This window comes from Pseudophryne corroboree, chromosome 11 (genome assembly GCF_028390025.1).
Source record: "Pseudophryne corroboree isolate aPseCor3 chromosome 11, aPseCor3.hap2, whole genome shotgun sequence".
Taxonomy (NCBI): Eukaryota; Metazoa; Chordata; class Amphibia; order Anura; family Myobatrachidae; genus Pseudophryne; species Pseudophryne corroboree.
Genome location: NC_086454.1, coordinates 101,183,834 through 101,208,521, shown reverse-complemented (window position 1 = coordinate 101,208,521; position 24,688 = coordinate 101,183,834). Strand labels below are relative to the sequence as shown.

Below are 24,688 nucleotides of genomic sequence, written 5' to 3'. Positions count from 1 at the left end.
CATGTGCAGAGAGAGTTAGATTTGGGTGGGTTATTTTGTTTCTGTGCAGGGTAAATACTGGCTGCTTTATTTTTACACTGCAATTTAGATTGCAGATTGAACACACCACACCCAAATCTAACTCTCTCTGCACATGTTATATCTGCCTCACCTGCACTGCACATGGTTTTGCCCAATTGCTAAAAAAATTCCTGCTGCGATCAACTTGGAATTACCCCCCATGTCGGGATGTTGACCTTGTCGGGATTTTGACTGTCGGTCACTGGTTGTCGGGATTTTGACCGTCGGGATTTTGATTGTAGGTAAATTGACCACATCCCATTCCACTTAGGATTGAAGAATTAGATACTTCTACACCTACAGGCTGTGAGTACAACAGGTTCTGCCTTAATACAAAGACTAACAATGCTATTATTGAACACCTGCAGAACAAACACTAATTCCCTGCAGGCTGCTAAAGTTGCGTACACATGGGACGAGATTTTAAACAATTTGGCCATTTACAACCGATCGGAAAACCAAATCATTTAAAGAGTGCCGTGTGTACACACGACAAAGATGCCGTTACGCGCAGCGCAGGTCGCTAGCAATAGACTCAGATCTTTTGTACATGCAAGAAGATCTGAAGCTGTCGCTAGCGATGCCATACTGCCGAATGCATCATGGCCACCCACCCGCCCCCCTTGCCGCCGCTTGTTGCTGCCAGCATCGGCAAATGTGTATGCACTTGCCGATGCCGGCCCTGCCGCCGGGTCCTGTTGCATTGTATGTACATCGTCCCATGTGTACCTACCTTAATACAGCTGATGATGGTCAGGATTGGGTGAAAGCCAGAACGGTCCAGTCTCCGGAACGCTGGACCGGACCAGCTCCTGGCAGCAACCTCAGCCGCTGTGACGCTCTCTGTGCATGTCTCCCTTTACCTTTTGCTGTGTGAGAGCTGTCACATACACGGAGGTCGCTGTAGGTTGCCGATCCGGCGTTCCAGCCGTGCTGCTCCCATTCTCCCTGCTGGAGTGCAGCAGCTGCAGGTCAGGAGGGGGCTGTGCATCTTTCTGCATCATTTGCTCTGTGACCAGGGACGGATCTAGACTTTTCTTATGGGGGGGCTGTTTATTTATTCCTGACTCCTCCCCTACACTCATTACTCCTCCCACTTCCCATACCAACTGTCCATTAATGCTCTAAAGAGCATATCAAGCATTTCCAGCATGCACATGTGCTTCTTATGTAGCACACACAACCGGGCACATGTAACTACTAACTAACACACCGATGGGCGGCACACACTGCCCAAGGTGGGGGTAACGGCATGTGATGATGGCAGATGGGGCTAGGGGCCCCAGGGACACGGAGGATGGGGAGGGTTGTCAGTGCAGCCACACACCATCACCTGGCAGCAGACCCATCTCATGTAAGTGGGCGTGGCTATGACTGTTAGGGGGGGGGCGTTCGCCCCGTTCCCCCCTTCCCCCTGGATCCGGCCCTGTCTGTGACATAAGATACACGGACACACACAGAGAAATCCACACTGGCACGGGTGGCTGCAGGGATCCGGTCCGGCATTCCGGAGCTCAGACAAATTCGGCCTTCACCCAATCCCAATAAAAGTGGGAACTAGTTATATGTATAGCAATACAGAGGATGTACTCTGATTATATAATGTGCCACTAACCCCATTTTCTGCAGTTTGGAGTTAATTGCAGTGTAAGACAATGACAGATTTCCTAGCAGAGAGCAGTATGTGCTTAAGCTCCTGGTTTGTGTACAATATGAGCAGACCCACATGGAATTTCATTTGGATCCCTGTATATTGGCTGTGCTTCAGGTGCCAATAACAGAGATTACAGAGGGATGTGTGTTTGTGTGTGCAGTTTCTGTTCCTGCCAGCAGCCAGCAGCATGTGGATGTGAGAGAGAAGGCAAGTCACAGGGAAGGGAGAGACACAAAAAGGAAGAGAGAGAGAGAGAGAGAGAGAGAGAGAGGTTGGATTCTTCATAAAGATCCTCATTCATTGACACTCTGACCTGCACACAGGAGCTCCCACAGCCACCTGCAGCCACCTGAGCTTCGGCTACCACAGGTCCTGCCACTGGAGTCAAGGATACAGGAGACCTAAAAGTGGCAGCTCAGCCCCATCTCCCTCCTCTTTATCCCACCTCGCAGGCTGTCTTTGTGTTTTCCTGGGACGTACAAGGGGAAGGGAAGAGAAACAAGGGAACCGCGGAGGAGCAGAGGCAGGCAGGAAGATGCACATTAACCGAGAGCTTTCCACCAGTAAAGGTAACAGTGCTAGTTATTCCCTCTGCAGATCCCTACGGGCGCAGAGATTTGTCCTTGTGTTCCGCTGCTGCTAAGATGCTGGAGCTCTGGCAATGATACGTGAAGGGGGCACACCTTACATCCTGCTGCTCTGCCCATGCCTGCTGCCCGCCCTCTGCCTGCTCTCACAGGTGGACGCCTGGCACCCTTGTGCCGTGTGCTGTGCTCTGATGTCTCTGACAACTGCTTCCCGTCCTCATAAAGTCCCTTTACCTTGCATGTCCCTTGCCCTGATGCTTCAGGTCTCTGTTGTAACACTGCGGTTGACAATATTTAAATCCCTTCACAAGCACCTGCCTTGTTGTTTGGGCTGAGTGTGCTTTGGGGCTGTCACAAATAAGGGCTGACGATACCCGTCACCAGTTGTTTTATATGTTACCTTGTATGTCAGATACAAATAACAGGTTCTGTGACAGAGCTCCCCACCTGCCTACAGTATGTGTGCGCACCCATGCACACAAGTTTACAGATGTGCACGCTGTGCATATTCATCACTACCATTATAATCTAGCTGATTGACTTCAGGGGAATATTTACAGCTGCACCTGCTGCTTCTACAAGGCTCATGAGCTAATATTCCCTGTCTGAGTGTTAGTATTGTAGCAGGAGGAATGATGGCTGACCTCTACCCCTACAGTCTGCACCACATGTGGCCTGAGGGGTGACAGCCGTACCCCCAATATAATTCTACTAACAGCTACTCTGCCCACTGGTTACCTGTCATTACACTGTGCATTTACCTAGTACACTCTCTCTAAGCATTTACCTAGTATCCATAGCATGTTTCTCCACGTTCTGTTCTCACACTGATTATCATCTCTTATCACCCTCCTCTTCACCTTTCAGTTTGATTCCTGACATTCAGTCTCCTCTTTTCACCATTTCTCACTCCCATTTCCAGTATCCCTTTCTATGTCCCAGTTTCCTTTACTTGTCTAAACTACTGGACCGCTTTTCATCTGGTTTCATATACATTTCGTGATTCCCTTGGCTTCCATTTCACCCCCTCCCTCCACAAGTCACTTTGTACCTGATCTAGCCTCACCACCTTCCCCCACCATGACTGACCCACCTGCCCTCCTTTCTGTATAGCTGTGTTCAGTGATGTAAAACCTTTGCTGTGTTTTGGAATTATGTGAGTCTCTCTTTTCCAGTCTCTGCCTTTTCACTTGTTGCACTGATTTTCCCACCTCTTCACCCCTCATTGTGTTAAGAATAATATGTCCTAACGAGTACAGCTGGGGATGTGTCCAAGGGCGGCGTGAGCTAGTGGGAGAGTTTACGCCACATAACATCCCCGTGTTTGTGAGTTCCTGTTCCATTGTCAAGGATTTTATTCTTCCAAAGAATCCTTTTTACATATAGACATAGGAAACTGCTAATAGTGCCTTGATAATCTCTGAAAGTACAATGGAAAGCTGTTCCACAATATGGAGTTTTGCTATGAATCTATTGAATGGCACAGGCAGTTTTATATAGAGCTGTTAGACAAGTTTCTGAATATGGAGATATTACTGGGGGAAATAGGAGATTCTGCAGGCGCAGCGCTCAGATATAAGTAATGTAGAGTATGGAGCCACACGGAATACAAGGAGTAGAGGGAGGAATCTGCGAGGTGTGTGGAACAATAGACGTTGTTTGAAGTGAAAGGAGTGTGTATATATATAGAACTGTTACAGAACAATAGGACGATTTGTTATATGCGTCCATTTGTGTGGTATTGAATGAAATGGAAAGTTATGGAAAGCTGTAGAAGTCATGGAAAGCAGTTATTTAAACAGAGCGCTTAAAGGGGTCCATTGCAGAGAATAACAAGACCTGTAACCTGAAAAGCTGGAAAACTCATGGCTAGTTGTTATATGAAGCTACAGTTATGCTGCATAAACACTATGCAATATCGTTCATGATCTGAACGATATTGTTCAGTCCTAAGTTATATTGCATAATGTGTACGTATGATCCGACGTACGATGCGCGCTCCCGTGGGTCACATGCGACCTCGTACATCGGACTGCATGCAGTCTTGATGAGGTGATATTGTGTGGTTTTGAACTCCAGTGATGACTTTGTATCTAGACATCGTTTGACATAGTTTGTAGTGTGTACACACAATCTGATCTGATATGATATCTTATACAATAACATACGATTTTGTATCGTATTGGATCGCATAATGTGTACATAGCATAAGTTTCTGAAATATAAACAGAGGGGCTAAAACATAACTATATTATGGTCAGATAGTCATAGACCATAACATTGCAGCATCACAAATAGATACATTAATAGACTACAGGCCGTAACAAACCGTAAAGCACCATTCTTTGTAGTAAGCCTTTTTTCGGGGTTTTTTTAGCAGGAAAACTTTGCTCATTTACTTGATTGTACCTCTATGGGAGCCAGACAAATACTAGCAAGGTTTTCCTGCCATAATATCACCCTCAATTGCAACTGCCCCATGGAGTTCACGGTGAACGTCATGACAATTAGCATTCCTTATCGCCGTATATTGCAGCATTCATAATGTATTTTCCGTGGGGTGCATTATTGCTATCGCTATAACATTACTTTTGTGAGGTGCTCAGTTATTGTGCTGCAAGTGTGCAAATAGTAATCAGTGGCGCACCCAGGGGGGGGGTTCCGGGCACCCAGAAACCCCCCTCCACCCGAAAAAATAATAATAATGTTTTTTTTGCTGCATGAGTATTATTAATGGCTGTCTATCGTCCTCTGCAGCCTGCTGTCTTCCTGGTGGCACTTGTAAGTGCTTAATAAAAGTTTACTTTATTTTAATTATAGTACATACAGTATATATCCATGTGCATGCATATATATACACATGTATATACATACATACATACATACATACATACATATAAACACACACACATATGATATATATACATGTGTATATATACGTGTACTGTGTGTGTGTGTGTGTTTGTGTGTGTGTGTGTGTGTGTGTGTATATATATATATATATATATATATATATATATATCCAATGAATCCACACTCACTGCTGCAAATTACATCATGGGCGGTGCTCCATAAAGGGCTCTCAAATAGTCCAAAATATATTCAAGAAGAGTACAGGCACTCACCACTTCCTTGATGATAATGAATTTATTATACCTCACAGGTGTATCTCACATAGAGATGAACGACAGCATGTCAGCAAAAATGTCGACGTTTCGGCTCCATCCGAGCCTTTGTCAAGACAGACAAAATCACATCAGGTTAACACCCAGCAGCCTGATGTGATTTTGTCTGTCTTGACAAAGGCTCGGATGGAGCCAAAACGTCGACATTTTTGCTGACATGCTGTCGTTCCTCTCTATGTGAGATACACCTGTGAGGTATAATAAATTTCAATATCATCAAGGAAGTGGTGAGTGCCTGTACTCTTCTTAGATATATATATATATATATATATATATATATGTGTGTATGCATGTTTAATATGCTATGTATGTATGTATGTATGTATGCATGTGTATATATACAGACACACTAGTTTTACGGACCCAGCATATACTGGGTCACCTCAGTCCCCACCCCCGTGATTGGCTCCACCCAGTTCTGGAAACCCCCCCATGCAAATCCTGCGTTTGCCCACTGGTAATTACTGGAGGGAGATCCTTCTGGTCCCTCTCCCAAAAAAGTGTTACTGTAGCCTATAACAGTGGTTCTCAAACTGTGTGCCGTGGCACCCTGGGGTGCCTCAGGACACTAGCAGGGGTGCCCTGGGTTAGTGGTCCAGGACCAATTAAAATTATTTATGGTCAATGTAATATGGCAAAACCAGCGCTGGTGGCTGCCAATCATAAAATATGTGACCAACAGAAGCAAATCTTGTCCCTCACCACATAATTAAATATAATGATGAGATATAAACACAATTTACTCAATTTAATATTTCTTTCTAAATTTCTCAATAATAAACTATTGGCCTAGGGGTGCCATGAAAAAAATTCTGATATTCTAGGGCGCCGTGATTCAAAGAAGTTTGAGACCCACTGGCATATAGGATGCAATAGTCTAATGCCATCTAAACATCTACAATAGTCTAATGCCACTTAAACATGGTGTTATTTAACGGGGCCAAGCTTCAAAAAGCTTTTCGGAGCTGGCTAGATTGCGTCAGACTGTAATGGGGACTACAGTGACATGCATTAGGCATTACTTTCTGGGGAATTTAATAAATAGACCGCTAAAGATGAGACATATGTTTTGGAAGCACTGAAGAGGTATAGTATATAATTATACATCATGACTACTGTATATACAGTAAATGACTAGGAAGAAGGACAGGCAAAATCCAGTACAACGTGGACGGTAGGGTCATATCAGGAGTTTAGTGGAGCAGTCGGAGTTGTTAGAAAGCAGCCATAGGATGTCACAGTAGACATATCCTGATACAGGAGCAGCTTGTCAGAGCTAACATGTGTTGCACAGATTTGCTTATCAATGTGACCAAACCCCTGAGGCATCTGGAAGTGTGATCAATAGTTAAGGTCGTTAATGCTCCAATACAATCGCCTGGCAGCTGAAATTAAATACTTAATTACTGCTACAATTTCCAGTGATTAAAGTGCATTCACAGTGACAGCGTTCCCAAATGTCATTTACACTTCTGTTATTGTTAACCCCAACACTTTCAGCATGACCTGTAGCTCAGTGTGGATGATACAGGAATCACACTGGCCTGGTACATGGTGGGTTAATAACCTAGCAGGTCTTTCTAATAATTCCTATTGTGGCTCTGCTAGAGACCTTGTCAGTGACTAAGGTACTATACTGTACATGGTTATTGCATGCCACAAATCCATATATCTCCAGTGAAACTGTATTATAACACTTACAGTCATTTTTCTCCCTCTAGACCTTCTTGTACCTGTACATTGTATAACTGCTTTCTTTGCCCTGATGCTTCTATTGTGCTTCCCTATATGTTTTTACTGTGACTGATGCTATAAGTCAGTATGACAATAGTTGGGATATATTGTACCTTTTGTTAACGACATTTATTGAAGAACTGTCTTCTATATTGGTGCTGTCAGATCTATATTTTGGCTCACACCAGGTACATTGGGGCCTATTTATCAAATAATGTTTGCGGGCATTTTGGAGGGATACCTGCAAATATGAAGTATCCCCGGAATGTACTATGGAGGGACCACAACAGATATCTCCACAACTTCCACAGTCCCTTCATTCCCGACAGCAGCCGCAGTCCCCCATAGGTTTTGATTCTTTAGGTGGTGTTAGCCCGTTGTAGCCTTTTTGCTACATTTCGCAAAAATTACCGGAGGAACCCTCCCCGGCGTTGACCATGGTCAGCAGACCGTGTAAGCGCAGCAGCACACAAGAGTCCTGATAGACAAGAAGGGACAGGTGCCCCTATACTGTAACTCATCTGACTTCATGGTGTCATTCATATCTGCCAACAGTACAATTGGAAATTGGGGACAGAACCCACTGAAAATAGATGGAGCGCATAATGTTGTTGCAGTAAGCCCACAGTCACTGACTTCACAACAGTACGGTTAAATTTCCTGACATTGTCATGTGAAAGAGAACAATCATGGCCCCATGTCGCATTGGCTGGGTGTAAACCCCCTATACTTTGAATGTACTGTGGAATATGTGTCTGCTGTGAATAGCATGTGAAGTATTATAGCTGCTCCTTGCAGGTAGTGGGTCTGCTGCTTACACATGCTGTTTGCACAGAGAATTCCTTCCGTGCTGAGAACCTGCCTCACACACACCCACTAACTAAAAATAAACAACGGTTAAAGGGACATGAACTCCCACTCAGACATTTCAACGGAAGTGGACGATTAAGTTTCACTATTCACATGCGTTAAAGCACCTGTGGAACAGGTGAACCAGTGGTTTGTTAATAGGCATGTATTAGGATAAATTATTTTGTGTTCTCTTAGTCTCACCTCCACACTATCCTAGAATTGTATATTTGGGGAAATTTCTTCTTTTAATTTTATAATTATTTTATCATCCCATTGTCTTCTTTTTTATGGATTTCAGACTTTTTATTGAATTACTTGTCATATTAGTAGTTGTATTATCATTACTGTGACTCTATCACATATTGAGTGCGATGCAGCCTGCTGCCGAATGCGTGAATAGTGATATTTACTAACGCCATATTCATGTACAGTTGTGATTAAAAGCACAAAGGACAGCTCTTCCGATAAGCTGTCCTTTGCGATGAGATGACTTCCGCCCGTCGTCCAGTGCAGAAGCCCATATGTTTCTACTAGGTGACTCCATCTTTAGATGGCATTGCCCGTTCGGAGCAAGCTCCAGAAAGTTTAGATTTCCGGAATTTTGTACATATGGAAAATTAACGCATTTTGCCATTAGTACATCCCACCCCCAGAGTTATTTGTTATTGAAGTTTTGGCCTAGATAGATTGTGTTACATCACCATTATATATATTATAATTATATTGCTACTAAAGACAAATCTGTGTAGTCAGGTTTTATTGAATGTCAAATTCACACAAAAAAAAGTATAAAAAAAAAAAAAAAGATTAGAACAGAACTATGCTGCTATTGCATTGCTATTATTCTTCATGGAAATCTACTTCCCTGGCTTAGTTTTCATGCTAAGCTCAGAAACGAGAGTAAAATGTAGTGAAAAACAGGGAGGTTGTGGCAAGCAGATTCCGGCTGCTGAAAATAGTGTAGCCACGAGCAGCTGTGTTGACACATGGCAAGAAAATGATTTTCATCCATTATTTTCATGATGCCTAGAATACAGGATGCTCCATATATTGTAATCTATAAATAATTACTGGTTTAGTTCTGGATTGGAGTTGTCACTGATCTATGCAAAACAAGAGTCCATTCTTTGCCCTCAGAGTTATCCCATCTGCTCCCAGAGGAGTGGTAAGAAGTTCAGTCACAGAGCTGATGATGTCTGACAGACTATACTGTGTATTAATCTGTAAAAACCAAGAGAATATGGATGTAGGAGAGAGAATCAGAGAGAGGGAGATCCCCAGGCACCTAACCCAGATCCTGGAAATGAAAGAACAAGTCTGGCTGTGAGAGAGGCACAGGGCTAAATAGGGGAGGTGACAAAGAGACAGGGAAAGACAGCGAGGCACAGACAGAATAGGGGACTATGACATAGAAAGTAATCTCCATGACAGGTGTCAGGGAAAAAGAGACAACATTTAAGTGGAAGGATATGGCAGAGAGAAAAATACAATAGACAGAGTTAACAGATATGATTGTAAGAGGGGAAGGGCAGTGTTGACAGATATGGGTATGAGAAAGAGAGTAAGGACAAAGTTGAGTGAACATGGCTTTAAAAAGAGGAGAAGGACAGAGTGGACAGAGGTGGAGAGGGGAGTGAGAAACAGGAATAGGACAGAGTGGATGGAGAGGGGAGTGAGAGACAGGAATAGGACAGAGTGGATGGAGAGGGGAGTGAGAGACAGGAATAGGACAGAGTGGATGAAGAGGGTAGTGAGAGACAGGTATAGGACAGAGTGGATGGAGAGGGGAGTGAGAGACAGGATAGGACAGAGTGGATGGAGAGGGGAGTGAGAGACAGGATAGGACAGAGTGGATGGAGAGGGGAGTGAGAGACAGGATAGGACAGAGTGGATGGAGAGGGGAGTGAGAGACAGGATAGGACAGAGTGGATGGAGAGGGTAATGAGAGACAGGATAGGACAGAGTGGATGGAGAGGGTAGTGAGAGACAGGAATAGGACAGAGTGGATGGAAAGGATAGTGAGAAGCAGGAATAGGACAGAGTGGATGGAGAGGGGAGTGAGAGACAGGAATAGGCCAGAGTGGATGGATAGGGTAATGAGAGACAGGACAGAGTGGATGGAGAGGGGAGTGAGAAACAGGAATAGGACAGAGTGGATGGAGAGGGGAGTGAGAGACAGGAATAGGACAGAGTGGATGAAGAGGGTAGTGAGAGACAGGTATAGGACAGAGTGGATGGAGAGGGGAGTGAGAGACAGGATAGGACAGAGTGGATGGAGAGGGGAGTGAGAGACAGGTATAGGACAGAGTGGATGGAGAGGGGAGTGAGAGACAGGATAGGACAGAGTGGATGGAGAGGGGAGTGAGAGACAGGATAGGACAGAGTGGATGGAGAGGGGAGTGAGAGACAGGATAGGACAGAGTGGATAGAGAGGGGAGTGAGAGACAGGATAGTACAGAGTGGATGGAGAGGGTAATGAGAGACAGGACAGGACAGAGTGGATGGAGAGGGTAGTGAGAGACAGGGATAGGACAGAGTGGATGGAGAGGGGAGTGAGAGACAGGGATAGGACAGAGTGGATGAAGAGGGTAGTGAGAGACAGGAATAGGACAGAGTGGATGGAGAGGGTAATGAGAGACAGGAATAGGACAGAGTGGATGGAGAGGGGAGTGAGAGACAGGAATAGGACAGAATGGATGGAGAGGGTAGTGAGAGACAGGAATAGGACAGAGTGGATGAAGAGGGTAGTGAGAGACAGGAATAGGACAGAGTGGATGGAGAGGGTAATGAGAAGACAGGACAGAGTGGATGGAGAGGGTAGTGAGAGACAGGACAGGACAGAGTGGATGGAGAGGGTAGTGAGAGACAGGGATAGGACAGAGTGGATGAAGAGGGTAGTGAGAGACAGGAATAGGACAGAGTGGATGGAGAGGGTAATGAGAGACAGGACAGGACAGAGTGGATGGAGAGGGTAGTGAGAGACAGGGATAGGACAAAGTGGATGAAGAGGGTAGTGAGAGACAGGAATAGGACAGAGTGGATGGAGAGGGTAATGAGAGACAGGACAGAATGGATGGAGAGGGTGGTGAGAGACCGGGATAGGACAGAGTGGATGGAGAGGGGAGTGAGAGACAGGAATAGGACAGAGTGGATGGAGAGGGGAGTGAGAGACAGGAATAGGCCAGAGTGGATGGATAGGGTAATGAGAGACAGGACAGAGTTGATGGAGAGGGGAGTGAGAGACAGGAATAGGACAGAGTGGATGGAGAGGGTAGTGAGAAACAGCAATAGGACAAAGTGGATAGAGAGGGAAGTGAGCAACAGAACTTGGACAGAGTGGATGGAGAGGGGAGTGAGAGACAGGAATAGGACAGAATGGATGGAGAGGGTAGTGAGAGACAGGGATAGGACAGAGGGGGTGGAGAGGGTAGTGAGAGACAGGAATAGGACAGAGTGGATGGAGAGGGTAGTGAGAGACAGGAATAGGACAGAGTGGATGGAGAGGGTAGTGAGAGACAGGAATAGGACAGAGTGGATGGAGAGGGTAATGAGAGATAGGGATAGGACAGAGTGGATGGAGAGGGTAGTGAGAGACAGGAATAGGACAGAGTGGATGGAGAGGGTAATGAGAGACAGGGATAGGACAGAGGGGATGGATATGGGAGTGAGAAACAGGAGTAGGACAGAATGGATGGATATGGGAGTGAGAGACAGGAATAGGACAAAGTGGATAGAGAGGGTAGTGAGAGACAGGAATAGGACAGAATGGATGGAAAGGGTAGTGAGAAACAGAACTTGGACATAGGGGATGGAGGAGGGTAGTGAGAGACAGGAATTGGACAGAATGGATGGAGAGGAGAGTGTAGTGAGAAGCAGGAATAGGACAGAGTGGATGGAGAGGGTAGTGAGAAGCAGGAATAGGACACAGTGGATGGAGAGGGGAGTGAGAGACAGGAATAGGACAGAGTGGATGGAGAGGGTAGTGAGAGACAGGAATAGGACAGAGTGGATGGAGAGGGGAGTGAGAGACAGGAATAGGACAGAGTGGATGGAGAGGGTAGTGAGAAGCAGGAATAGGACAGAGTGGATGGATAGGGTAATGAGAGACAGGAATAGGACAGAATGGATGGATAGGGTAATGAGAGACAGGAATAGGACAGAATGGATGGAGAGGGGAGTGAGAGACAGGAATAGGACAGAGTGGATGGAGAGGGGAGTGAGAGACAGGAATAGGACAGAGTGGATGGAGAGGGTAGTGAGAAGCAGGAATAGGACAGAGTGGATGGAGAGGGTAGTGAGAGACAGGAATAGGACAGAGTGGATGGAAAGGGTAGTGAGAAGCAGGAATAGGACAGAGTGGATGGAGAGGGTAGTGAGAGACAGGAATAGGACAGAGTGGATGGAAAGGATAGTGAGAAGCAGGAATAGGACAGAGTGGATGGAGAGGGGAGTGAGAGACAGGAATAGGCCAGAGTGGATGGATAGGGTAATGAGAGACAGGACAGAGTTGATGGAGAGGGGAGTGAGAGACAGGAATAGGACAGAGTTGATGGAGAGGGTAGTGAGAGACAGGAATAGGAGAGAGGGGATGGAGAGGGTAGTGAGAGACAGGAATAGGACAGAATGGATGGAGAGGGGAGTGAGAGACAGGAATAGGACAAAGTGGAAAGAGAGGGTAGTGAGAGACAGGAATAGGACAGAATGGATGGAGAGGGTAGTGAGAAGCAGGAATAGGACAGAGTGGATGGAGAGGGGAGTGAGAGACAGGAATAGGACAGAGTGGATGGAGAGGGTAGTGAGAAGCAGGAATAGGACAGAGTGGATGGATAGGGTAATGAGAGACAGGAATAGGACAGAATGGATGGAGATGGGAGTGAGAGACAGGAATAGGACAAAGTGGATAGAGAGGGTAGTGAGAGACAGGAATAGGACAGAATGGATGGAGAGGGTAGTGAGAAGCAGGAATAGGACAGAGTTGATGGAGAGGGTAGTGAGAGACAGGAATAGGAGAGAGGGGATGGAGAGGGTAGTGAGAGACAGGAATAGGACAGAATGGATGGAGAGGGGAGTGAGAGACAGGAATAGGACAAAGTGGAAAGAGAGGGTAGTGAGAGACAGGAATAGGACAGAATGGATGGAGAGGGTAGTGAGAAGCAGGAATAGGACAGAGTGGATGGAGAGGGGAGTGAGAGACAGGAATAGGACAGAGTGGATGGAGAGGGTAGTGAGAAGCAGGAATAGGACAGAGTGGATGGATAGGGTAATGAGAGACAGGAATAGGACAGAATGGATGGAGATGGGAGTGAGAGACAGGAATAGGACAAAGTGGATAGAGAGGGTAGTGAGAGACAGGAATAGGACAGAATGGATGGAGAGGGTAGTGAGAAGCAGGAATAGGACAGAGTGGATGGAGAGGGGAGTGAGAGACAGGATAGGACAGAGTGGATGGCTATTGGAGTGGGAGACAGGAATAGGACAGAGGGGATGGAGAGGGTAATGATAGACAGGAATAGGACAGAGTGGATGGAGAGGGTAGTGAGAGACAGGAAGAGGACAAAGTGGATAGAGAGGGTAGTGAGAGACAGGAATATGACAGAATGGATGGAGAGGGTAGTGAGAAGCAGGAATAGGACAGAGTGGATGGAGAGGGGAGTGGGAGACAGGAATAGGACAGAGTGGATGGATAGGGTAACGAGAGACAGGAATAGGACAGAATGGATGGAGAGTGGAGTGAGAGACAGGAATAGGACAGAGTGGATGGAGAGGGGAGTGAGAGACAGGAATAGGAGAGAGGGGATGGAGAGGGTAGTGAGAGACAGGAATAGGACAGAATGGATGGAGAGGGGAGTGAGAGACAGGAATAGGACAAAGTGGAAAGAGAGGGTAGTGAGAGACAGGAATAGGACAGAATGGATGGAGAGGGTAGTGAGAAGCAGGAATAGGACAGAGTGGATGGAGAGGGGAGTGAGAGACAGGAATAGGACAGAGTGGATGGAGAGGGTAGTGAGAAGCAGGAATAGGACAGAGTGGATGGATAGGGTAATGAGAGACAGGAATAGGACAGAATGGATGGAGATGGGAGTGAGAGACAGGAATAGGACAAAGTGGATAGAGAGGGTAGTGAGAGACAGGAATAGGACAGAATGGATGGAGAGGGTAGTGAGAAGCAGGAATAGGACAGAGTTGATGGAGAGGGTAGTGAGAGACAGGAATAGGAGAGAGGGGATGGAGAGGGTAGTGAGAGACAGGAATAGGACAGAATGGATGGAGAGGGGAGTGAGAGACAGGAATAGGACAAAGTGGAAAGAGAGGGTAGTGAGAGACAGGAATAGGACAGAATGGATGGAGAGGGTAGTGAGAAGCAGGAATAGGACAGAGTGGATGGAGAGGGGAGTGAGAGACAGGAATAGGACAGAGTGGATGGAGAGGGTAGTGAGAAGCAGGAATAGGACAGAGTGGATGGATAGGGTAATGAGAGACAGGAATAGGACAGAATGGATGGAGATGGGAGTGAGAGACAGGAATAGGACAAAGTGGATAGAGAGGGTAGTGAGAGACAGGAATAGGACAGAATGGATGGAGAGGGTAGTGAGAAGCAGGAATAGGACAGAGTGGATGGAGAGGGGAGTGAGAGACAGGATAGGACAGAGTGGATGGCTATTGGAGTGGGAGACAGGAATAGGACAGAGGGGATGGAGAGGGTAATGATAGACAGGAATAGGACAGAGTGGATGGAGAGGGTAGTGAGAGACAGGAAGAGGACAAAGTGGATAGAGAGGGTAGTGAGAGACAGGAATATGACAGAATGGATGGAGAGGGTAGTGAGAAGCAGGAATAGGACAGAGTGGATGGAGAGGGGAGTGGGAGACAGGAATAGGACAGAGTGGATGGATAGGGTAACGAGAGACAGGAATAGGACAGAATGGATGGAGAGTGGAGTGAGAGACAGGAATAGGACAGAGTGGATGGAGAGGGGAGTGAGAGACAGGAATAGGCCAAAGTGGATGGAGAGTGGAGTGAGAAAAAGGAATAGGACAGAGTGGATGGAGAGGGTAGTGGGAGACAAGAATAGGATAGAGTGGATCGATAGGGTTGTGAGAGACTGGATAGGACAGAGTGGATAGAGATGGGAGTGAGAAGCAGGGATGATACAGAGTTGATAAAGAGGGCAATGAGAGACAGGAATAGGGTAGAGTGGATGGATATGGGAGTGGGAGACAGGAATAGGACAGAGGGGATGGAGAGGGTAATGAGAGACAGAAATAGGACAGTGGATGGAGAGGGTAGTGAGAGACAGGAATAGGACAGAATGAATGGAGAGGATAGTGAGAAGCAGGAATAGGACAGAGTGGATGGAGAGGGGAGTGAGAGACAGGAATAGGACAGAATGGATGGAGAGGGCAGTGAGAAGCAGGAATAGGACAGAGTGGATGGAGAGGGTAGTGAGAGACAGGAATAGGACAGAGTGGATGGAGAGGGTAGTGAGAGACAGGAATAGGACAGAGTGGATGGAGAGGGGAGTGAGAGACAGGAATAGGACAGAGTGGATGGAGAGGGTAATGAGAGACAGGAATAGGACAGAGTGGATGGAGAGGGGAGTGAGAGACAGGAATAGGACAGAGTGGATGGAGAGGGTAGTGAGAAGCAGGAATAGGACAGAGTGGATGGAGAGGGTAGTGAGAAGCAGGAATAGGACAGAGGGGATGAAGAGGGTAGTGAGAGACAGGAATAGGACAGAGGGGATGGAGAGGGTAGTGAGAGACAGGAATAGGACAGAATGGATGGAGAGGGTAGTGAGAAGTAGAGATGAGCGGGTTCGGTTCCTCGGAATCCGAACCCGCCCGAACTTCAGCTTTTTTTACACGGATCCGAGCGACTCGGATCTTCCCGCCTTGCTCGGTTAACCCGAGCGCGCCCGAACGTCATCATGACGCTGTCGGATTCTCGCGAGGCTCGGATTCTATCGCGAGACTCGGATTCTATATAAGGAGCCGCGCGTCGCCGCCATTTTCACACGTGCATTGAGATTGATAGGGAGAGGACGTGGCTGGCGTCCTCTCCATTTAGATTATAAGAGAGAGAGATTTACTGGAGCTTAGGACTAGGAGGAGTACTGTAGAAGTGTAGAGAGTGCAGAGAGTTTACTAGTGAGTGACCACCAGACAGTGCAGTTTATTTAATATATCCGTTCTCTGCCTGAAAAAAGCGATACACACAGTGACTCAGTCACATACCATATCTGTGTGCACTGCTCAGGCTCAGCCCAGTGTGCTGCATCATCTATATATATTATATATCTGTCTGACTGCTCAGCTCACACAGCTTATAATTGTGGGGGAGACTGGGGAGCACTGCAGTGCCAGTTATAGGTTATAGCAGGAGCCAGGAGTACATAATATTATATAGTGAGTGACCACCAGACAGTGCAGTTTATTTAATATATCCGTTCTCTGCCTGAAAAAAGCGATACACACAGTGACTCAGTCACATACCATATCTGTGTGCACTGCTCAGGCTCAGCCCAGTGTGCTGCATCATCTATATATATTATATATCTGTCTGACTGCTCAGCTCACACAGCTTATAATTGTGGGGGAGACTGGGGAGCACTGCAGTGCCAGTTATAGGTTATAGCAGGAGCCAGGAGTACATAATATTATATAGTGAGTGACCACCAGACAGTGCAGTTTATTTAATATATCCGTTCTCTGCCTGAAAAAAGCGATACACACAGTGACTCAGTCACATACCATATCTGTGTGCACTGCTCAGGCTCAGCCCAGTGTGCTGCATCATCTATATATATTATATATCTGTCTGACTGCTCAGCTCACACAGCTTATAATTGTGGGGGAGACTGGGGAGCACTGCAGTGCCAGTTATAGGTTATAGCAGGAGCCAGGAGTACATAATATTATATTAAAATTAAACAGTGCACACTTTTGCTGCAGGAGTGCCACTGCCAGTGTGACTGACCAGTGACCTGACCACACTGACCACCAGTATAGTTAGTAGTATACTTATATTGTGATTGCCTGAAAAAGTTAAACACTCGTCGTGTGACTTCACTTGTGTGTTGTTGTTTTTTTTATTCTATAAAAATAAAACTCATTCTGCTGACAGACAGTGTCCAGCAGGTCCGTCATTATATAATATATAATATATACCTGTCCGGCTGCAGTAGTGATATATATATATTTTTTATATCATTTATCATCCAGTCGCAGCAGACACAGTACGGAAGTTCACGGCTGTGGCTACCTCTGTGTCTGCACTCGGCAGGCAGTCCGTCCATAATTGTATACCACCTAACCGTGGTTTTTTTTTCTTCTTTATACATACATACTACTACGACATCTCTTTATCAACCAGTCTATATTAGCAGCAGACACAGTACAGTACGGTAGTTCACGGCTGTGGCTACCTCTGTGTCTGCACTCGGCAGGCAGTCCGTCCATAATTGTATACCACCTAACCGTGGTTTTTTTTTCTTTCTTCTTTATACATACATAGTTACATAGACATCTCTTTATCAACCAGTCTATATTAGCAGCAGACACAGTACAGTACGGTAGTTCACGGCTGTGGCTACCTCTGTGTCTGCACTCGGCAGGCAGTCCGTCCATAATTGTATACCACCTAACCGTGTTTTTTTTTTCTTTCTTCTTTATACATACATAGTTACATAGACATCTCTTTATCAACCAGTCTATATTAGCAGCAGACACAGTACAGTACGGTAGTTCACGGCTGTGGCTACCTCTGTGTCTGCACTCGGCAGGCAGTCCGTCCATAATTGTATACCACCTAACCGTGGTTTTTTTTTCTTTCTTCTTTATACATACATAGTTACATAGACATCTCTTTATCAACCAGTCTATATTAGCAGCAGACACAGTACAGTACGGTAGTTCACGGCTGTGGCTACCTCTGTGTCTGCACTCGGCAGGCAGTCCGTCCATAATTGTATACCACCTAACCGTGGTTTTTTTTTCTTTCTTCTTTATACATACATACTACTACGACATCTCTTTATCAACCAGTCTATATTATTAGCAGCAGACACAGTACAGTACGGTAGTTCACGGCTGTGGCTACCTCTGTGTCTGCACTCGGCAGGCAGTCCGTCCATAATTGTATACCACCTAACCGTGGTTTTTTTTTCTTTCTTCTTTATACATACATAGTTACATAGACATCTCTTTATCAACCAGTCTATATTAGCAGCAGACACAGTACAGTACGGTAGTTCACGGCTGTGGCTACCTCTGTGTCTGCACTCGGCAGGCAGTCCATAATTGTATACTAGTATCCATCTCCATTGTTTACCTGAGGTGCCTTTTAGTTGTGCCTATTAAAATATGGAGAACAAAAATGTTGAGGTTCCAAAATTAGGGAAAGATCAAGATCCACTTCCACCTCGTGCTGAAGCTGCTGCCACTAGTCATGGCCGAGACGATGAAATGCCAGCAACGTCGTCTGCCAAGGCCGATGCCCAATGTCATAGTACAGAGCATGTCAAATCCAAAACACCAAATATCAGAAAAAAAAGGACTCCAAAACCTAAAATAAAATTGTCGGAGGAGAAGCGTAAACTTGCCAATATGCCATTTACGACACGGAGTGGCAAGGAACGGCTGAGGCTCTGGCCTATGTTCATGGCTAGTGGTTCAGCTTCACATGAGGATGGAAGCACTCAGCCTCTCGCTAGAAAAATGAAAAGACTCAAGCTGGCAAAAGCAGCACAGCAAAGAACTGTGCATTCTTCGAAATCCCAAATCCACAAGGAGAGTCCAATTGTGTCGGTTGCGATGCCTGACCTTCCCAACACTGGACGTGAAGAGCATGCGCCTTCCACCATTTGCACGCCCCCTGCAAGTGCTGGAAGGAGCACCCGCAGTCCAGTTCCTGATAGTCAGATTGAAGATGTCAGTGTTGAAGTACACCAGGATGAGGAGGATATGGGTGTTGCTGGCGCTGGGGAGGAAATTGACCAGGAGGATTCTGATGGTGAGGTGGTTTGTTTAAGTCAGGCACCCGGGGAGACACCTGTTGTCCGTGGGAGGAATATGGCCGTTGACATGCCAGGTGAAAATACCAAAAAAATCAGCTCTTCGGTGTGGAGGTATTTCACCAGAAATGCGGACAACAGGTGTCAAGCCGTGTGTTCCCTTTGTCAAGCTGTAATAAGTAGGGGTAAGGACGTTAACCACCTCGGAACATCCTCCCTTATACGTCACCTGCAGCGCATTCATAATAAGTCAGTGACAAGTTCAAAAACTTTGGGTGACAGCGGAAGCAGTCCACTGACCAGTAAATCCCTTCCTCTTGTAACCAAGCTCACGCAAACCACCCCACCAACTCCCTCAGTGTCAATTTCCTCCTTCCCCAGGAATGCCAATAGTCCTGCAGGCCACGTCACTGGCAATTCTGACGAGTCCTCTCCTGCCTGGGATTCCTCCGATGCATCCTTGCGTGTAACGCCTACTGCTGCTGGCGCTGCTGTTGTTGCTGCTGGGAGTCGATGGTCATCCCAGAGGGGAAGTCGTAAGCCCACTTGTACTACTTCCAGTAAGCAATTGACTGTTCAACAGTCCTTTGCGAGGAAGATGAAATATCACAGCTGTCATCCTGCTGCAAAGCGGATAACTGAGGCCTTGACAACTATGTTGGTGTTAGACGTGCGTCCGGTATCCGCCGTTAGTTCACAGGGAACTAGACAATTTATTGAGGCAGTGTGCCCCCGTTACCAAATACCATCTAGGTTCCACTTCTCTAGGCAGGCGATACCGAGAATGTACACGGACGTCAGAAAAAGACTCACCAGTGTCCTAAAAAATGCAGTTGTACCCAATGTCCACTTAACCACGGACATGTGGACAAGTGGAGCAGGGCAGGGTCAGGACTATATGACTGTGACAGCCCACTGGGTAGATGTATGGACTCCCGCCGCAAGAACAGCAGCGGCGGCACCAGTAGCAGCATCTCGCAAACGCCAACTCTTTCCTAGGCAGGCTACGCTTTGTATCACCGGTTTCCAGAATACGCACACAGCTGAAAACCTCTTACGGCAACTGAGGAAGATCATTGCGGAATGGCTTACCCCAATTGGACTCTCCTGTGGATTTGTGGCATCGGACAACGCCAGCAATATTGTGTGTGCATTAAATATGGGCAAATTCCAGCACGTCCCATGTTTTGCACATACCTTGAATTTGGTGGTGCAGAATTTTTTAAAAAACGACAGGGGCGTGCAAGAGATGCTGTCGGTGGCCAGAAGAATTGCGGGACACTTTCGGCGTACAGGCACCACGTACAGAAGACTGGAGCACCACCAAAAACTACTGAACCTGCCCTGCCATCATCTGAAGCAAGAAGTGGTAACGAGGTGGAATTCAACCCTCTATATGCTTCAGAGGTTGGAGGAGCAGCAAAAGGCCATTCAAGCCTATACAATTGAGCACGATATAGTAGGTGGAATGCACCTGTCTCAAGCGCAGTGGAGAATGATTTCAACGTTGTGCAAGGTTCTGATGCCCTTTGAACTTGCCACACGTGAAGTCAGTTCAGACACTGCCAGCCTGAGTCAGGTCATTCCCCTCATCAGGCTTTTGCAGAAGAAGCTGGAGACATTGAAGGAGGAGCTAACACGGAGCGATTCCGCTAGGCATGTGGGACTTGTGGATGGAGCCCTTAATTCGCTTAACAAGGATTCACGGGTGGTCAATCTGTTGAAATCAGAGCACTACATTTTGGCCACCGTGCTCGATCCTAGATTTAAAGCCTACCTTGGATCTCTCTTTCCGGCAGACACAAGTCTGCTGGGGTTGAAAGACCTGCTGGTGACAAAATTGTCAAGTCAAGCGGAACGCGACCTGTCAACATCTCCTCCTTCACATTCTCCCGCAACTGGGGGTGCTAGGAAAAGGCTCAGAATTCCGAGCCCACCCGCTGGCGGTGATGCAGGGCAGTCTGGAGCGACTGCTGATGCTGACATCTGGTCCGGACTGAAGGACCTGACAACGATTACGGACATGTCGTCTACTGTCACTGCATATGATTCTCTCAACATTGATAGAATGGTGGAGGATTATATGAGTGACCGCATCCAAGTAGGCACGTCACACAGTCCGTACTTATACTGGCAGGAAAAAGAGGCAATTTGGAGGCCCTTGCACAAACTGGCTTTATTCTACCTAAGTTGCCCTCCCACAAGTGTGTACTCCGAAAGAGTGTTTAGTGCCGCCGCTCACCTTGTCAGCAATCGGCGTACGAGGTTACATCCAGAAAATGTGGAGAAGATGATGTTCATTAAAATGAATTATAATCAATTTCTCCGCGGAGACATTGACCAGCAGCAATTGCCTCCACAAAGTACACAGGGAGCTGAGATGGTGGATTCCAGTGGGGACGAATTGATAATCTGTGAGGAGGGGGATGTACACGGTGATATATCGGAGGGTGATGATGAGGTGGACATCTTGCCTCTGTAGAGCCAGTTTGTGCAAGGAGAGATTAATTGCTTCTTTTTTGGGGGGGGTCCAAACCAACCCGTCATATCAGTCACAGTCGTGTGGCAGACCCTGTCACTGAAATGATGGGTTGGTTAAAGTGTGCATGTCCTGTTTTGTTTATACAACATAAGGGTGGGTGGGAGGGCCCAAGGACAATTCCATCTTGCACCTCTTTTTTCTTTTCTTTTTCTTTGCATCATGTGCTGATTGGGGAGGGTTTTTTGGAAGGGACATCCTGCGTGACACTGCAGTGCCACTCCTAAATGGGCCCGGTGTTTGTGTCGGCCACTAGGGTCGCTAATCTTACTCACACAGTCAGCTACCTCATTGCGCCTCTTTTTTTCTTTGCGTCATGTGCTGTTTGGGGAGGGTTTTTTGGAAGGGACATCCTGCGTGACACTGCAGTGCCACTCCTAGATGGGCCCGGTGTTTGTGTCGGCCACTAGGGTCGCTAATCTTACTCACACAGCTACCTCATTGCGCCTCTTTTTTTCTTTGCGTCATGTGCTGTTTGGGGAGGGTTTTTTGGAAGGGACATCCTGCGTGACACTGCAGTGCCACTCCTAGATGGGCCCGGTGTTTGTGTCGGCCACTAGGGTCGCTAATCTTACTCACACAGCTACCTCATTGCGCCTCTTTTTTTCTTTGCGTCATGTGCTGTTTGGGGAGGGTTTTTTGGAAGGGACATCCTGCGTGACACTGCAGTGCCACTCCTAGATGGGCCCGGTGTTTGTGTCGGCCACTAGGGTCGCTAATCTTACTCATACAGCTACCTCATTGCGCCTCTTTTTTTCTTTGCGTCATGTGCTGTTTGGGGAGGGTTTTTTGGAAGGGCCATCCTGCGTGACACTGCAGTGCCACTCCTAGATGGGCCCGGTGTTTGTGTCGGCCACTAGGGTCGCTAATCTTACTCACACAGCTACCTCATTGCGCCTCTTTTTTTCTTTGCGTCATGTGCTGTTTGGGGAGGGTTTTTTGGAAGGGACATCCTGCGTGACACTGCAGTGCCACTCCTAGATGGGCCCGGTGTTTGTGTCGGCCACTAGGGTCGCTTATCTTACTCACACAGCGACCTCGGTGCAAATTTTAGGACTAAAAATAATATTGTGAGGTGTGAGGTATTCAGAATAGACTGAAAATGAGTGTAAATTATGGTTTTTGAGGTTAATAATACTTTGGGATCAAAATGACCCCCAAATTCTATGATTTAAGCTGTTTTTTAGTGTTTTTTGAAAAAAACACCCGAATCCAAAACACACCCGAATCCGACAAAAAAAATTCGGTGAGGTTTTGCCAAAACGCGTTCGAACCCAAAACACGGCCGCGGAACCGAACCCAAAACCAAAACCCGAAAAATTTCAGGCGCTCATCTCTAGTGAGAAGCAGGAATAGGACAGAGTGGATGGAGAGGATAATAAGAGACAGGAATAGGACAGAGTGGATGGAGAGGGGAGTGAGAGACAGGAATATGACAAAGGGGATGGAGAGTGGAGTGAGAAAAAGGAATAGGACAGAGTGGATGGAGAGGGGAGTGAGAGCCAGGAATAGGACAGAGGGGATGGAGAGGGTAGTGAGAGACAGGAATAGGACAGAGTGGATGGAGAGGGTAGTGAGAAGCAGGAATAGGACAGAGGGGATGGAGAGGGTAGTGAGAGACAGGATAGGACAGAGTGGATGGAGAGGGTAGTGAGAGACCGGAATAGGACAGAGTGGATGGAGAGGGGAGTGAGAGACAGGAATAGGACAGAATGGATGGAGAGGGTAGTAAGAAGCAGGAATAGGACAGAGTGGATGGAGAGGGGAGCGAGAAGAAGGAATAGGACAGAGTGGATAGAGAGGGGAGTGAGAGACAGGAATAGGACAGAGTGGATGGAGAGGGTAGTGAGAAGCAGGAATAGGACAGAGTGGATGGAGAGGGGAGTGAGAGACAGGAATAGGACAGAGTGGATGGAGAGGGTAGTGAGAAGCAGGAATAGGACAGAATGGATGGAGAGGGTAGTGAGAGACAGGAATAAGACAGAGTGGATGGAGAGGGGAGTGAGAGACAGGAATAGGACAGAATGGATGGAGAGGGTAGTGAGAAGCAGGAATAGGACAGAGTGGATGGAGAGGGGAGCGAGAAGCAGGAATAGGACATAGTGGATGAATATGGCAGTGACAGATGTCGCAACCAAATTGTGATACATGATATATCCTGCCCTCAGTGAGGAAGTATAGAGAACAGTGAGGTCTTAGTAGAAGAAAAATACACGATGGCTGGAAGAAAAACTGAAGGGTTGCTGTAAAGGGACAAAAATTATATACCGTATGTCAGAGAAAAAAAAAAATATATGGCTGAGACAGTATTTTGTCTTAATCACTGTCTTTGCTTTTTAGTACTTCCAGGAATTGTACTTTTGTGACCTTATCTGGTGTCAGTGGAGGTAAATTAGGAAGAGCAAAGGGCAATAGCACAGGCACACATTATGGTCTGCCCAGCCATGTGCACCCAGATTTCTGCCAAAGGAAGGAGGCAGGCTGAGGAGGGGCAGCAGTGTGTACAGGCAGTGTGAGGGCATTTCTTGCATACTAAAAGTTAGGCAATCTAATGGTTATTGAAATGAGATAAAGGACAGTGTGGGTTGTATGTTTCCTAGTCAATTGAATTATGTAAAAATGCCAGACTATTGCACCAGCTTAGAGCTGGCAGTCTTCAGTTTCTATACTACGGGGCAGATGTATTATCCAGGAGAAGGCATAAGGAAGCGATAAACCAGTGATAAATGCAAGGTGATAAACCCACCAGCCAGTCAGCTCCTAACTGTCAATTTGAATATTGGAGCTGATTGGCTGGTTCATTTATTACCTTGCATTTATCACTGGTTTATCACTTCCTTATGCCTTCTCCAGGTTAATACATCTGCCCCTATGTTTTTTAATGGAAACCATTTTACACCTCCATGCTCCACTGTGGAAGGAAAGAACATAACTAGATGAATGGAGCAGAACAAAGGTATGACAAGAATAAAGGGATAAAAAGGGTGCAGAAATAGGGTAAAAAAACTAAAAATATGGATGAGACGGCATATGTCAGAGGAAGGAGATTACCCAAAGGAATACAAA

The 24,688-nt window shown here is 46.6% G+C and overlaps 1 protein-coding gene across 1 annotated transcript in view; it reads left to right on the top strand.

Annotated features, from left to right (window-relative positions):
- The first annotated feature begins 1,923 nt into the window (after positions 1 to 1,923).
- The window catches only part of SYT7 (synaptotagmin 7), a 642,713-nt gene continuing 619,948 nt past the window's right edge, over positions 1,924 to 24,688 (top strand). Inside the window, exon 1 of the mRNA XM_063944176.1 lies at positions 1,924 to 2,283. Within this exon, the coding sequence (XP_063800246.1) occupies positions 2,250 to 2,283 (34 nt within the window). The 5' untranslated portion in view covers positions 1,924 to 2,249. The remainder of the gene's footprint in view (positions 2,284 to 24,688) is intronic.